Below are 13568 nucleotides of genomic sequence, written 5' to 3'. Positions count from 1 at the left end.
TGTTGTTGTATTTGATTTATTTAGGTGACCTTTTTAACTTGTTGTCATTTAAGTCACCGGAGGATAAAATTACAATACATTCTTATATCTAGTCACTGTGGATTTATCGTTCGTGTTAGCCTTTGGTTCTGGTTCCCGTCAGGTTGGTTGTCTTGATTCCCTTATGCTGCGTAGCTCGGTGGTTGGCTTGTTCATCGTGTAAGTATTTTTGCTGATGCGTTAAATTTCGTGGGTCAAATTCGTTTTCGTGAGGTATGATGTTGTTTCTCTAAGTTCATTGAAATCGTTCCCTAGGGCCAGGTAGAGTGACTTGACGCTATTTTCTTCGATACGGTGTTTGGTGAATTTGGTGCATTCCAGAATGATGTGCTTCACTGTAATTGGGGAGCCACGTGCTGAGCAGGTGGGTGCGGCTTCCTTGCGGGCGTAATGTTCATGTGAAATTCTAGTGTGACCGATTCTGAGTCGGGTAAAAGCTTTGCTTTCTTCTTTATTCATCGAGAAGGATGTTGACCATTCGCTTGTATCATATTTTATTTCTCTCAAGTGTCCGTGGTTATTGTGCCAGACATTCTCCCATGTTAGTCTTGTATGGAGCTTAACTAGCTTTTTGTAATCATCGTATGGTGTTTCAATATTAGTGGATGTCTGTGCTGCTGTGGCAAGTTTCGCTAGTTTGTCGGCTTTTTCGTTGCCAGTTATGTTGATATGAGCTGGTACCCAGCACAGGTCTAAGCGGCCAGGGTTTTGTTTTACTTTGTTTTTGATATCTTCTATCCATGGGTGGTTAGAGTTGTGCCCTTTAACTGCCGCGAGGACACTTTGAGAATCGCTGAATATGACCGTCAATTCAGTGGGGTTGAGGTCAATTGCTTTATTTATTGCGTATGCTTCCGCGCTGAAGATGGATAAATGTTTAGGAAGATTGATGCTAATTTCATGGTCACTCGAGTATATACCGCTTCCCGTTCCTTGTCTGGTTTTTGATTCATCGGTGTATATGTTTTTTTGGTGGGGGTTTTTGAGTTTGCATGCTTCGAGAAAATGGATTCTTTTCTCGGTGGGTGTTAGAGTATTGAGTGTGGTTATGTTGACTCCGTTTATTTGTTTGATGGTGTTGTAATTTGATTGCCCTATGGTAACGTTTACCTGTGGGATGTTCAGGGTCTCTGATTTTTCGTTTGATCGCTCTGCTAGTGTACAGGTTGGGGAGATAGTTTTGCGGCACATGTGTTTTGTACAATATAAGATAAGTGCTTCAGATATCCGAAATTTGTGCTGCTTATACTTTTCATCAGGGCTAATATTCGTTTACATTCATCTCGTTTCGTTTGAATATGATGTTTGAAGTTGAGTTTGTGATCTAGCCATATTCCTAACAGTTTTGTATTTTTTGTTAGTTTAATTGGTTCTTTATCGAGTATGGCAGGAGGCTGTTTTAGAAGTTTTTTTTTTCCGGTTTCCAATGTGCATAATTGACGACTTTTGAGTAGAGATGGTGAATTCAGTTTCAGTGCACCAGTCTTTAATTCGGTCTAGGATTTTTTGTATCTTAAAGCGGGTCCATCTGGCGCATCTTGTGATTACGGCGATGGTGATGTCGTCTGCATATAGTTTGATAATGGTGTTTTTGGGTATCCAATCGTTTATGCTATTGATAGCAACTAGGAAGAATGTGACAGCAAGTACTGATCCTTGTGGTACTCCGTTTTGTTGAATTTGTTCAGAGGAGAAATGCCCTTGATAAAGCACTTTGAAACGTCTTTCTTCGAGAAATTTTTGGCAAAAGGTAGTCTTCTATCTCTGTAAGGGGATCAGTTGTTTGTTTTCCTTTCCGGAAAGCGAATTGATTAGGTCCCAGGACTGATCTATTTTCGAGTTCGTTCATTAGTCTGCGGTTGACAATTCTTTCGAAAAGTTTCATTACACAGCTTGTTAGGTATATGGATCGAAGATTTTTTGGATCGTTTGTGTGTTTTCCTGGTTTAGGGATTGGGATTAGGTGAGATTCTCTCCAGGTGTTGGGGAATATTCCATTGATCCAAATGTTATTGTATGATGCAAGTAATTTCTTCTTGATAAATAGTGGAAGTCTTTTCAGCATTTGATTGTGAATGTCATCGGGACCAGGTGAGGATCCTTTCAGTGTGTCCATATGGTATATAAGCTCTTCCAAAGTAAATTCTTTGTTGTACAGTGAATATCTTGCTGTGGGGAAATTGATTGGCTGCTGTTCTTCAGCAGTCTTTTTAGTAATGAAGGTGAGTGGGTATGCGCTGCCTGTTGATTCTTTGGTGATGTTTGGCAAGGTGTTCCGCAATCTGTTGAGGGTCAGTTATGTTGTTATTATCTGATGTTATCGTCCAGATGTTTACTGATGATTTTTTTCATGATATGCTTCTGATCTTGTTCCAAACTTCTTTTGGGGTTGTGTGTTCATTTATCTCATAAGTGATTTTTTCCCACGATTTCTGTTTCTCTTCTTCGATGATTTTCCTTGCTTCGTATCTGTGTTTACGAAAGTTGTCGTGGATCATTTCGTAATCAGGGTGGTCAGTAGGTGTGTTTTTTAATTTTCTGAGAGATTTTCGCCTTTGTTTCACTGCTTCCCGGGTGTTGTTATTCCACCAGGGTAGAGATTTTTTTGATACCACTTCTGATGTTCTTGGGATTGATGCTAGTGCGGCATGTCTGATGTAAGTAGTCAGATCTTCTATTGAGTATTCCTCATTTGGGTTTATTTGATCTTCGAGAATCTCTTCGATTTTTTTCCAGTCTGCGGAGTCGATTTTCCATTTGGGATATTGTTTGTTAGGGCAGTTGACCTGAATAGTTCCGATTTTAATGGGAAAATGATCGCTGCTATGCTGGTCGTTTATTATGGTCCAATCTAATTTTGATGCAAATTCATGGCTGCATATTGTTACATCGATTGCTGATGTGCTGTTCATGTCGATTCTTTTGGCTGAGTGTATGAAGGTTGTTTGGCCATCAATTAGCGTTAATAATCCATGGTCTTCTATTATTTTGATAATTTCTTTACCTCTGGAATCTTGGTGTTTCAAATCCCATTGCGCCTGGTTTAAGCGTTTAAGTCACCGGCCATTATTAGTGACTTCGGTAATAGACAGAGTGCATAGAACTTTGTCAAATTCTTTAGTATCCAATGTTATATTTGGCGGAATGTATATTGATGCGATTGTCATTTTGAAGGGTGTATTTACCTCTATAGCGATGATTTCCAGGTCTGTTTGTATTTGTACTGGGGTGAAAGGGATTCCCTTCTTTATAAGCATAGCTACCCCTCCTTGACCAGATGGTCAATGCTCAAATATCGAGTTGTATCCTTTTATATTAAAAGCTGTCTTGGGGTTTGTCCTGGTTTCTTGTATGGCCAGGAAAAGAGGCTGATGTTCACTTATTAGTAGTTGAAGTTCTGCGTGTTTGCTCTGTATACCGTTACAGTTCCATTGGATAAGCATGGTCATATTCAGGTTTGATTTTATTGTTGCTATTATCAGTTATCGTCGTTTAATTCCTCTGTTTCCATGACTGAGAAATCCGTTTTTCTTGTTTGTCTTGTTTGTTGTTGTTTTTGTTGTTTATTCGGTTGCTTTTCCTTCTTGGTGTGCCTTCTCTGGTTTCTCTGTCGGGAGATGATTTGATCGGTTTGTCACATTTAATTTTTTATTCCATGTTTGTCTTTAGTTGTGATCGTTTTATGGGTCTGCGGCTCAATGTTTTTTGTTAGTTTTTCTATTAATTCATTCTTTTTCAGCAGCTCGTTTGTTAGCTTGCCACAGTGCGTTTTCATTTCTTCGATATCTTTTTGCATTTTCGCTTCAGTGATCTTTAAATTCTTTTCTTTATCTTTGAGGTAGTTATACCAGTTTTTAATATTTGCTTCTTTTTCGTTAAGCGCTTCCATTCGTTCCGAAATAACTTTCATTTTTTCCGAGATAAAGCTCATTTTCTTCTCCAGCTCCTTTTCCCACTGTTTTCTTGCATTTTCGATGATAGTTTGGGCATCGCCTGTAACTTTTGCCGTAACTTGGTTTTTCGTTGTTGTTGATAAGTTGTTTCCGGGCTGAAATGTTTTTGTCCGTTTTTACTTTTATTATTTGCTGCTCTTGCCTGAAAATTGGGCATGCCTTGCTGGTCGAGATATGATTATCGTCGCAGTTTATGCACTTTATTTCTTTCGAGCATTCATCACTTTCCAGGTGTGACTTTTCGCCGCAGGTTCGGCAGCGTTCTTCTTTTTTGCAAAATTTACTAATGTGCTAATACTCGTAACACCGGTAGCATTGCGTTGGTCGGGGGTAGTACTTTTCGGTTCTGCAAACGCGGTATCCAATTTTCAATTTTTCTGGCGGTGAAGGCTGGGAAAACGTGAGGATCACGACTCCGGTGTTGAATTTCGTTTTTTTGTCGTCGCTCATTCTGCTGATATGTTTAACTTCAGTCACACCTTGTGTGCTAAGGTTTGTTTTTATATCGTCTTCAGTATCGATTGGCAGCTCCCGATAGACAACGACAGCGCGGGACGTATTCCGTTTGGTATCCCAGCTGACGGTAATCGGTGTTCCATCTGCCAATTCCTTCATGTTTTCAACTAATTTCCTTGCATTTTTCTCATTCAGAATTACGGTCAACGAACCGTCTTTTCTGTTTAGCCAAATGTCTTCATAACAGCAGTATGTCTCGATTGACTTTGTCACGAGAAATATGCTGTGCTCGGTTATTGATCCATTTATTTTCTTCAATATCACATACCTATTTTGATTGGCACGATCGGGGGGAAGCAACCCCCCGCTGCGCGTCCCCATTGTCACACTTTTGTCAGCTATGCGATTTTCACTGTTCACTCGTCACTCGCGGTGTATGGGCCGATACGTGGTTTGTAATTTGAGCGTTGGTTCAATGCGATTTATCGCTGCCTTCGCGGTGCACTACTTAGATTGAGAAGCGGGTAATTAATTACGTCCGTTGTCAATGACGATCGCGGGAGTTACGAGCCCAACAGTGTCTTCAGTTGATTGCTTCTGCTGGAGAATACTAAATCGATGCCGAATTTCATCAGTCGATGGCGTAGCTGGTGGGTGATGTGTTGATCATAGGGGACCGATACCCTCTTCAGCAGTTCATCGATCGGTGTCAGTGTTGTCAGTTCGTTTTTCCGTAGGTTCCTCTGCTTCTTGTTGATAATTGCTTGTATTATTCTTTCCTTGTATCCGTTTGTATCTTCGCTGTTTCAATGATGTGTTGTAGCTCCTTCGTTTTTCCTTCTTCGCTCAGGGGGATCGTCTGCATTCTGTGGATCATGTGATGAAAAGCTGCCATTTTATTCTGATACGAATGATTTGATGTGTATGGGATGACTCTCATGGTGTTGGTGGGCTTCCTGTAGATTTCGAAGTCTAATGTTGCATTTGTTCCCTTGATAACCAGTAGATCCAAGAAAGGTAATTTACCTTCCTTTTCCTCCTCGTGGGTGAATTTGATGTCTTTATGCACGTTGTTTATCGCTTCCAAAATCCTGGGTAGATCTTTCCGGTTGATAATGCTGAAAATGTCGTCCACGTATCTCCACCATTTCTCGGGTAGTACTCCTTGTTCCTCTAGGTTGTCCTCCAAATTCGCCATGAATAATTCGCACAAAAACGGTGATAGCAGATTTCCCATAGGTGCACCCTTCGTTTGTTTGTAGAAGCTTCCACGGAATGTAAAGTAGTTCTCATTCATGCATAATCTTGCAAGCTTGAGATACATCTTTACTTTTCCTCGCCATGCTGTATCCGTCCGTTGTTCTAGTAGCCAATCCTCCAAAAAGTTCAGAGCATCCTTCACTGGAACGCTTGGGAACAATGCGCTACGTCGAATGATACCATGATGTCCTCTTCTTCGATGTTTCCTGATTCCAATATCCTCTTGGTGAACTCCTGGGTTCCACCTTATGACAAGCAACCGTGTCAGTTTATCCGGAAATCCGTGTTCATGCATTAGCTGCCATAGCTGGTCCCGATTGATTGTATAATATGCGGCTTTGAAGTCGATGAATAGATGATGTGTGGGAACGTTGTATTCGCGGCATTTCTGCAGTACTTGGCGAATGGCGAACACCTGGTCCGTGGTGGAGCGTTCGCCCATAAAACCCGCCTGGTACTGCCCCACGAACTCCCTTGCAATTGGTGTTAGCCGACGGTTTAAAATTTGGGAGAGTACCTTGTAGGCGGCGTTCAACAATGTGATTGCGTGGTAGTTGCTACAATCCAGCTTATCGTCCTTTTTGTAGATGGGACACACGACACCTTCCATCCACTTCTGCGGCAAAACTTCCTCCTCCCAAATCTTGGTAATGACCCAATGCAGCGCTCTAGCCAGTGCCTCACCACCGTGTTCAAATAGCTTTCTTGATAGTTGGTCAACCCCAGGGGCTTTGTTGTTCTTCAGCCGGCTAATCTCTTCCTGGATTTCCTGGAGATCCGGAGCCGGTAGAATTATGTCCAGCGCGCGTTCCCCCAGGTCCATCACCATACCGCCATCTTCGCCTGCCACATCGCCATTCAGGTGCTCTTCGTAGTGCTGCCGCCACCTTTGGATCACCTCACGCTCGTTCGTAAGAAGGTTCCCGTTTATGTCCTTACACATATCGGGCTGTGGCACGTGGCCCTTACGTGAACGGTTCAACTTCTCATAGAATTTTCGTGTGTTATTAGCGCGGTACAGTTGCTCGTCTCTTCACGGTCTCGATCTTCCTGCTGATGCTTTTTCCTCCGGAAAATCGAGTTTTGTCTGTTCCGCGCCTGTTTATATCGTGCCTCGTTCGCCCTCATGCGGTGTTGCAGCAATCTCGCCCATGCTGCATTCTTCTCTTCTAATTATTGCTCACATTCGCCGTCATACCAGCCGTTTCTCTGATCCGGGGGCACCGTGCCAAGTGCAGCGGTTGCGGTGCTTCCAATGGCGGATCGAATATCTCTAATGTGGACGTGTACAATACACATGTGGAAGTATTGGCTTGAGAAATGGATTGCGAGTGATTTGACTATGCGTCCAATTTGGGAATCTCGAGCTCGTTCAGTAGCCGCTAGGTTGCGAAGGCCGACGGAGGTCCTTCGTAGCTTAGTTGGTTAAAGCACCAGTCTAGCGTACTGTAGGGTCATGGGTTCGAGTCCCATCGAAGGGAAAGTGGTTACCTCCAATACATTTTCCAAATCAATATCTTCCACATAACGTACATATTCACATATGAGTTTTCATAACATTGTAAATTAACGTCCAAGTCGGGTGGTTTAATCCCCGGAAATAGGCAATTACCTTTGATTGAATCGAATATCTCTCCAGCCAACTTCAAGAGACGCTGCGCCTAGCTGCTCTTCCGTTGGGAGTGCCACTTCCAGCTGCTGCGCGTATTCTTGGGCTAGTCTACCGTCTTGTAGCCGCCCAATGTTAAGCCGCGGCGTCCGACTTCGACGCGTGTTGTACACCGTCGAGAGTTTTGAGCGCAGGCATACTGCAACGAGGTAGTGGTCGGATTCAACGTTCGTGATGTCTGATGTTTTCTGTTTCTTGGTTAGGTGATCTCCATGTGGCCTTGTGGTTATTTTTGCGGGGAAAGAAGGTGCTTCGGATTACCATTCCGCGGGAGGCTTCAAAGTTTATGCATCGTTGGCTGTTGACATTCGATACGGTGTGCAGACTATTCGGTCCGTTGACCGGTCTATACATTTCCTCCCTTCCTACCTGTGCGTTCATGTCACCGATGACGATTTTGACGTCCCGCAGTGGGCATCCATCATATATGTCTGCTCCAGCTGTGCGTAGAACGCTTCTTTTTCGTCGTCGGGTCCCCCTTCTTGTGGGCAGTGCACGTTGATGATGCTATAGTTGAAGAAACGGCCTTTTATCCTCAGCTTGCACATCCTTGCGTTGATTGGCTGCCACCCAATCACGCGTTGGCGCATCCAGCACTATGAAGCCGGTTCCCAGCTCGTTGGTGGTGCCACAGCTTTGGTAAAAGGTAACCGCTCGATGCCCGCTTTTCCACACTTTCTGTCTTGTCCAGCAAATCTCCTGCAGCGCCACGACGTCGAAGTTGCGGGGATGTAATTCATCGTAGATCATCCTGTCGCAACCTGCGAAACCTAGCGACTTGCAGTTCCTTGTTCCAAGCTTCGAATCGTGATCCTTTATTCGTCGCCTAGGTCTTTGCCGATTATATCGAGTCGCATTATCTCTTATATTGTTCGTAATTATTGGTTTTCCAGGCGGCTTATTGGGCCTGAGCAAACCTCCTGTCTCGTCGGAGGGCCATCGTGTCAGGGCTGTTTAGCGTCCCACCTAACACCAGGACTTGGGCTTGTGCGCTTTGAGCGGCACACGGTAGCTTTGGTGGGGCCTACTTGCGGATACACGCAGCTTTTTATAGGAATTTAACAGGTCCCACTGTCAAACTCCACCACATCCTAGGCAAGCCCCACAACTCGCAGATGGCCTGGGGAGGGATCGTCAAGCCCTTGACCATAGTCCCTGTTTCCCGCTCGGGAGCGGAGTCAATGTTCTTCAAACTGCTTGACTGGTGTGTACGCTGCATAACCTGTACGTTTAACCTGTACCTGCCCATTCTTCAAACTTGAACAACCTGAAATAGTTTTTGATGAAATTGTCAAACACCAAGAAACGATACCAGAGAAAGAACCACAACAGGTAGAAATCAAGTCCCATTTAGGAGCTCGACAATGCGCGCATCAAAGAAGTCACAATTCTTAAACGATTACTTAGTAATATATAAATGAAATAAAACTAATTTGTACATATATAAAATTGTTACAATTTGAAGTTGATAAAGGGAAGGAGAGTAACAGTAACCGAATAAAATAAAGATTCATTCTAAGATACTACTTGTCAAGCAACGGTAGTGTTTTATTACGTTCCGCAGTTCAACATTCCCACCTCTACAAATATGAAACTTGATGATGACATAAGAGCACAAATATATTCGGAAATTTGGCAGAAGGAAGGTCGTGAGGCTTATATCGCCATAAAAATTGTCCTCCGTTCGCTTTCAAATGTATGTACTTCTATATAAACATTTAAAAATCATATAACATTTAAATTTATGATTTTTAATATTTAAAAATCACATAAGGATCAACATATTCTTTGAAATTACTTCTCTCTTAAAAGTGTGTCGTACCGTGTGGACATTGCTTTGGAATCTTCTTGAGAATGGAATGTTTGAGTACAGAAGATTGGAAAAGATCACTCATTAGTGTTATAACTTTCGGAATTGAATAAATATTTTCATCCTTCCCAGAGGATACCTTCGTGCTTAATTTCCAAATTCATCCAATATCTTATTGAGCCACTCGGTGCGCTCTCACCAGCAAATTCCTCAAATAACCCAATTAAAAGCATTGAAAGTGGAGTGAACCCTTTCGCCATCGGCTGTACCATCACCACCGTCTTCGATTATGGGCCAGATTTTTGCCGCTGGCGCTCAAAAACAATTTCCATTAGTCTCTTAATTGTGTCGTGCTTTGCGCCAACAATGAATCAAATCGCCCTTCGGAGAATCCTCAATATTGGGTCCCCGGATACTGACGGCATTAAGTTTGTTTAGTCCCTTGTTAAGGGGAAGTTTCTAGTCTGACCCATTCGCCTTCGTAGATACATTTGGGAAAGATATTTGTCCACTGCCAAGAAGCAAAATGATCAAAGATTATCGCGGCTTTTTGTCAAAAAATGGACAACAGACGACCTAATTGATTTGGGAACTGGCCTGTTGCTCTTCGCACTCAGCAAAGGACATCGTAATAAACTGTTTTGATTTATCATTGATATAATTTATTTTCCCTGAATCGCATTCAACATGATTGCTTGGCGTTTCCTCCCTGAAGACCTTCCATTTTCACGAACCGTTACAAATAATTACTAACACTTAATCTATTTGAGTAGCAGGTGTTGCATCAAGCGCAAATCATTCGAACAATAAATCTTCCTCTCCGGAATGCACAAATCCGATTCAAATTAAAGCCAAATCAGAGCCGGAAAATCTTGGAAGGCGAAAATGCAACGATTAGTCACTGGTTTAAATTATTCCGGTTCGCCATCAGTCGAGAGGCCTTTCTCCGTGGCCGCCCAGCGTAGGCAAATAATTCACCCATTTCCCTTTCGGTACACAAATTGTCCCGAGCGCACTTGCCGGCATCCGGCGCGGTGGCAGCGTGACAACAACCGAGGAGGACGACTTCAACATTTCACCCCGCCGCAAAGGACCGTTTGTATCGTCGTCGTCGCCGCCGCCGCCGCCGCAAAGCGCAACAAGCTTTTGTACTTAAGATTAATTAATTGTATCAATTAAACAATCAGCATGACAAAGCAGCAAGAGGCGATGCCCCACTCACCGAACGGTGGAGCTCTTAGCTACAAATGCGTGGACTGTTGTAAATTTGTTGGCTTTGAATGGATCTGAGGCCTTCGATAGACAGTCAGGTGGTTCCGCTAAGGTGCAACGAGAATATCCGCGAAAACGATTCCTAGAAAATCTCATCCAGTAGTAGAAGCTGTGTTAATTATTCAGTGTGCTAAAATCTTACTTTGAACATGTTTCATTGGAATATTGTTCAATGGTTCGTGGGAAGGTTTGAACTTTTTTTTCACAATCTTTATCTCCTACCTACCCTAGGAATGAGGAATAGGGAATAAGGAATAAGGAATAAGGAATAAGGAATAAGGAATAAGGAATAAGGAATAAGGAATAAAGAATAAGGAATAAGGAATAAGGAATAAGGAATAAGGAATAAGGAATAAGGAATAATGAATAAGGAATAAGGAATAAGGAATAAGGAATAAGGAATAAGGAATAAGGAATAAGGAATAAGGAAAAAAGAATAAGGAATAAGGAATAAGAAATAAGGAATAAGGAATAAGGAATAAGGAATAAGGAATAAGAAATAAGGAATAAGGAATAACAAATCAGGAATAAGGAATGAGGAATAAGAATAAGAAAAGAGGAAAGGAAAACGAATGACAAAGAAATAAAAAAAGGCGTGCAAAATACTTGCGCATTGTGTTTAAACACTTTATTTACAATAATTTCCGTTGAAGAAAAACTTCTATTTGTCCTCTATTTAATTTGACATCGACAGTCGATGCGTGTAAGCATCATGACAAAAACTTTATTTTTGTAAGCTCATATTTTTTGAATGTCATTAGTTCGTCTTTCAATAAGTGCAAACTTCGAGTGTCGCAAGCGACTTCACTTGCAACGGACCTTGAAGAGCAAATTTATCACCGGCGGAATGCATAAATCATTCAATCCCGTTGTGTTGGTGATGATCCTCTCTGCTTGCGGTTGATCGGTCGGTGGGGAGCGCAACGGTAGGGAGGATGAGCAGCTCAAAGCTGACGATTTACCCGGGGACGAGACGAGGACACAAATGCCTGGCAGCAATTATTTCAATGCAGATTATGTCCATTGGAATGGCATGTCCCCACAAAGCAGTCAGTCAGTTGTTGGCGTGTGTATCTGTGGGCTTGTGGATAAGTGGGCGAGGATAAGTCCCATGCCATCAATCCGGATAACGAACCGCCCGGTGTAGGTGATGACCCTTGAGGATGTAAATTTAAAGCATTCCCATTAAGATTACGTCAATTAAGTGCTGGTTGCAATTAAAGCCTGATCTGTCTGTCCGTCTATCTGTCTGAGCCAGTGCTGCGCCTGTAGTGCTGCAATGGGTCCGAACAAACAGAAAGAGAAAGTTTCCTGCAATTTCACGCATTTCCACCTTTTCCTGGTCGGAGTCGGAATCGGTGTGTTGAGAAGTTTGATTCCATCAACTGGATGGGGGCTCACGATTCCTAGCCCCAGAGAATGACGCGTTGTGAGTGCCGAGTGTTATTTAATTAAAAACCAACAGTTCGCAAAACTGAAACCAGACACCTTTTCCGGCGCTGGTCGGTGGCGGCTGCTGCAGGGGAACCAAAACCAACTGTACTCACTCGGAGCCATTGGGGATTAGATATCAACTTCTACTTCAGGTAGCAAAACACGCTTACCCACGGGCTCCGGCAGGTGGTTCGGTTTGCTGTAATCCTTTTACCATTTCCCCACCGACCGGCTTGAGAAGCAGAGCAAATCCCATCGCTCGACTCTGATGAACGTTCCGTGCGGAAGCAGTTCTGCGAAGAAAAGGTGTGAGCTTGCTGCTCGAATGGGCAGTGGCTGAAGAGTCCCAGATAAGTCTAATTCGACACAGCTTTTCAATTGGTTCGTACGAGCTCACAGCTCACAAAGAGCATGTGCATTCCCACCTGATCGAAAGTTTGCCAGGCACAGATAATGTGTGAGGGTGTGAATGGCGGTGAAATTGTTTTATACTGAAAGCTTTTGCATCGCTGGGGAATGGTTAGTATTTGCGTCTGCTGGGATCAATTGGGATCAAGGGTTGATTGCATGAAATTAATTGTACAATACCTTGATCATATGTATGTGGGTTGGAGCACATACACGATCATTCAAGGTGGGACCTCTCATGCAGTCGGATATTAAAAAAATATGTTTTTGACTTACTAAGTCTAAGGAGAAGGCTCGGATACAAAAATTTTAAAATTCGGAATCGTCACGAAATTAGGAGAGATTTTTTTTGCCTTTATCTTTTGAAGGATTTTCGAGATTTTCTTACCAATTGACTCGGAAACTGCCCAGCAATTTTTCAATCTCATTGAAGCTATTGATTATCAAGTAAAACATTAGAAATTTAAAAAGTTTACGAACCCAGTTAAAATTTCGACCGCTGTCTGGTGCGGTTGGTTCTTGCGCTCTATTTTTGTGCAGTGATTCGGTCGAGTCGAGCAAAGGGGCCGTACACTAATTACTTAAGCATTTTTTCTGGGTTTTTCAACCCCCCCTCCCCCATGTAAGATTTTTCCCATACAAATATTTTTTTTTCTTTATGTGGAGCGTAAGAAAATGTCAAATAGTGTAGAGGTGTCCGCCGATCCAAAAATGGTCGGTGAGGGCGTTTGTCATAGTTTTGGTCGGCGGCGGTGGCATTTTCGGCGTCACGCCAATAGCCATTTCAACTGGCAGTAGCGTGAATCACCGTTTATTTATTGCGTTCATTCCTTTAAATTTTTTTCCTTGATTTTTTCGGACCATTTTCAAGACATTAACGGGAGAATCTTTTGAATTTCGGCGAAAAAACCTGAAAATGTTTTATACTTCTTAGGAAATTGTTACGAAAAGTTCTTTGGGATTTCTGTTGAGTATTCTTCACAATTCACACAGAAAAGCCTTCGAAATACCCAAGAGGCTCGGAAGCCTCCTTTCAAGAGGCTCGGAAGCCTCCTTTCAAGAGGCTCGGAAGCCTCCTTTCAAGCGGCTCGGAAGCCTCCTTTCAAGCAGCTCGGAAGCCTCCTTTCAAGAGGCTCGGAAGCCTCCTTTCAAGAGGCTCGGAAGCCTCCTTTCAAGAGGCTCGGAAGCCTCCTTTCAAGAGGCTCGGAAGCCTCCTTTCAAGAGGCTCGGAAGCCTCCTTTCAAGAGGCTCGGAAGCCTCCTTTCAA

The 13568-nt window shown here is 42.9% G+C and overlaps 1 protein-coding gene across 1 annotated transcript; it reads right to left on the bottom strand.

Annotated features, from left to right (window-relative positions):
- Positions 1-219: 219 nt before the first annotated feature.
- LOC134204762 (uncharacterized) lies at positions 220-12149 on the bottom strand. Its single transcript, XM_062679572.1, has 2 exons — positions 12064-12149; positions 220-898 (listed from the first exon to the last, which is right to left on the bottom strand). Exons 1-2 carry the CDS (start codon positions 12147-12149, stop codon positions 220-222), a joined length of 765 nt encoding a protein of 254 aa, XP_062535556.1.
- Positions 12150-13568: the final 1419 nt, after the last annotated feature.

The sequence above is a fragment of the Armigeres subalbatus genome, unplaced genomic scaffold, assembly GCF_024139115.2.
Source record: "Armigeres subalbatus isolate Guangzhou_Male unplaced genomic scaffold, GZ_Asu_2 Contig86, whole genome shotgun sequence".
In the NCBI taxonomy this organism is placed as follows: Eukaryota; Metazoa; Arthropoda; class Insecta; order Diptera; family Culicidae; genus Armigeres; species Armigeres subalbatus.
The sequence above is the reverse complement of the archived record's forward strand: the minus strand, read 5'-3'. Positions and strand labels throughout refer to the sequence as shown.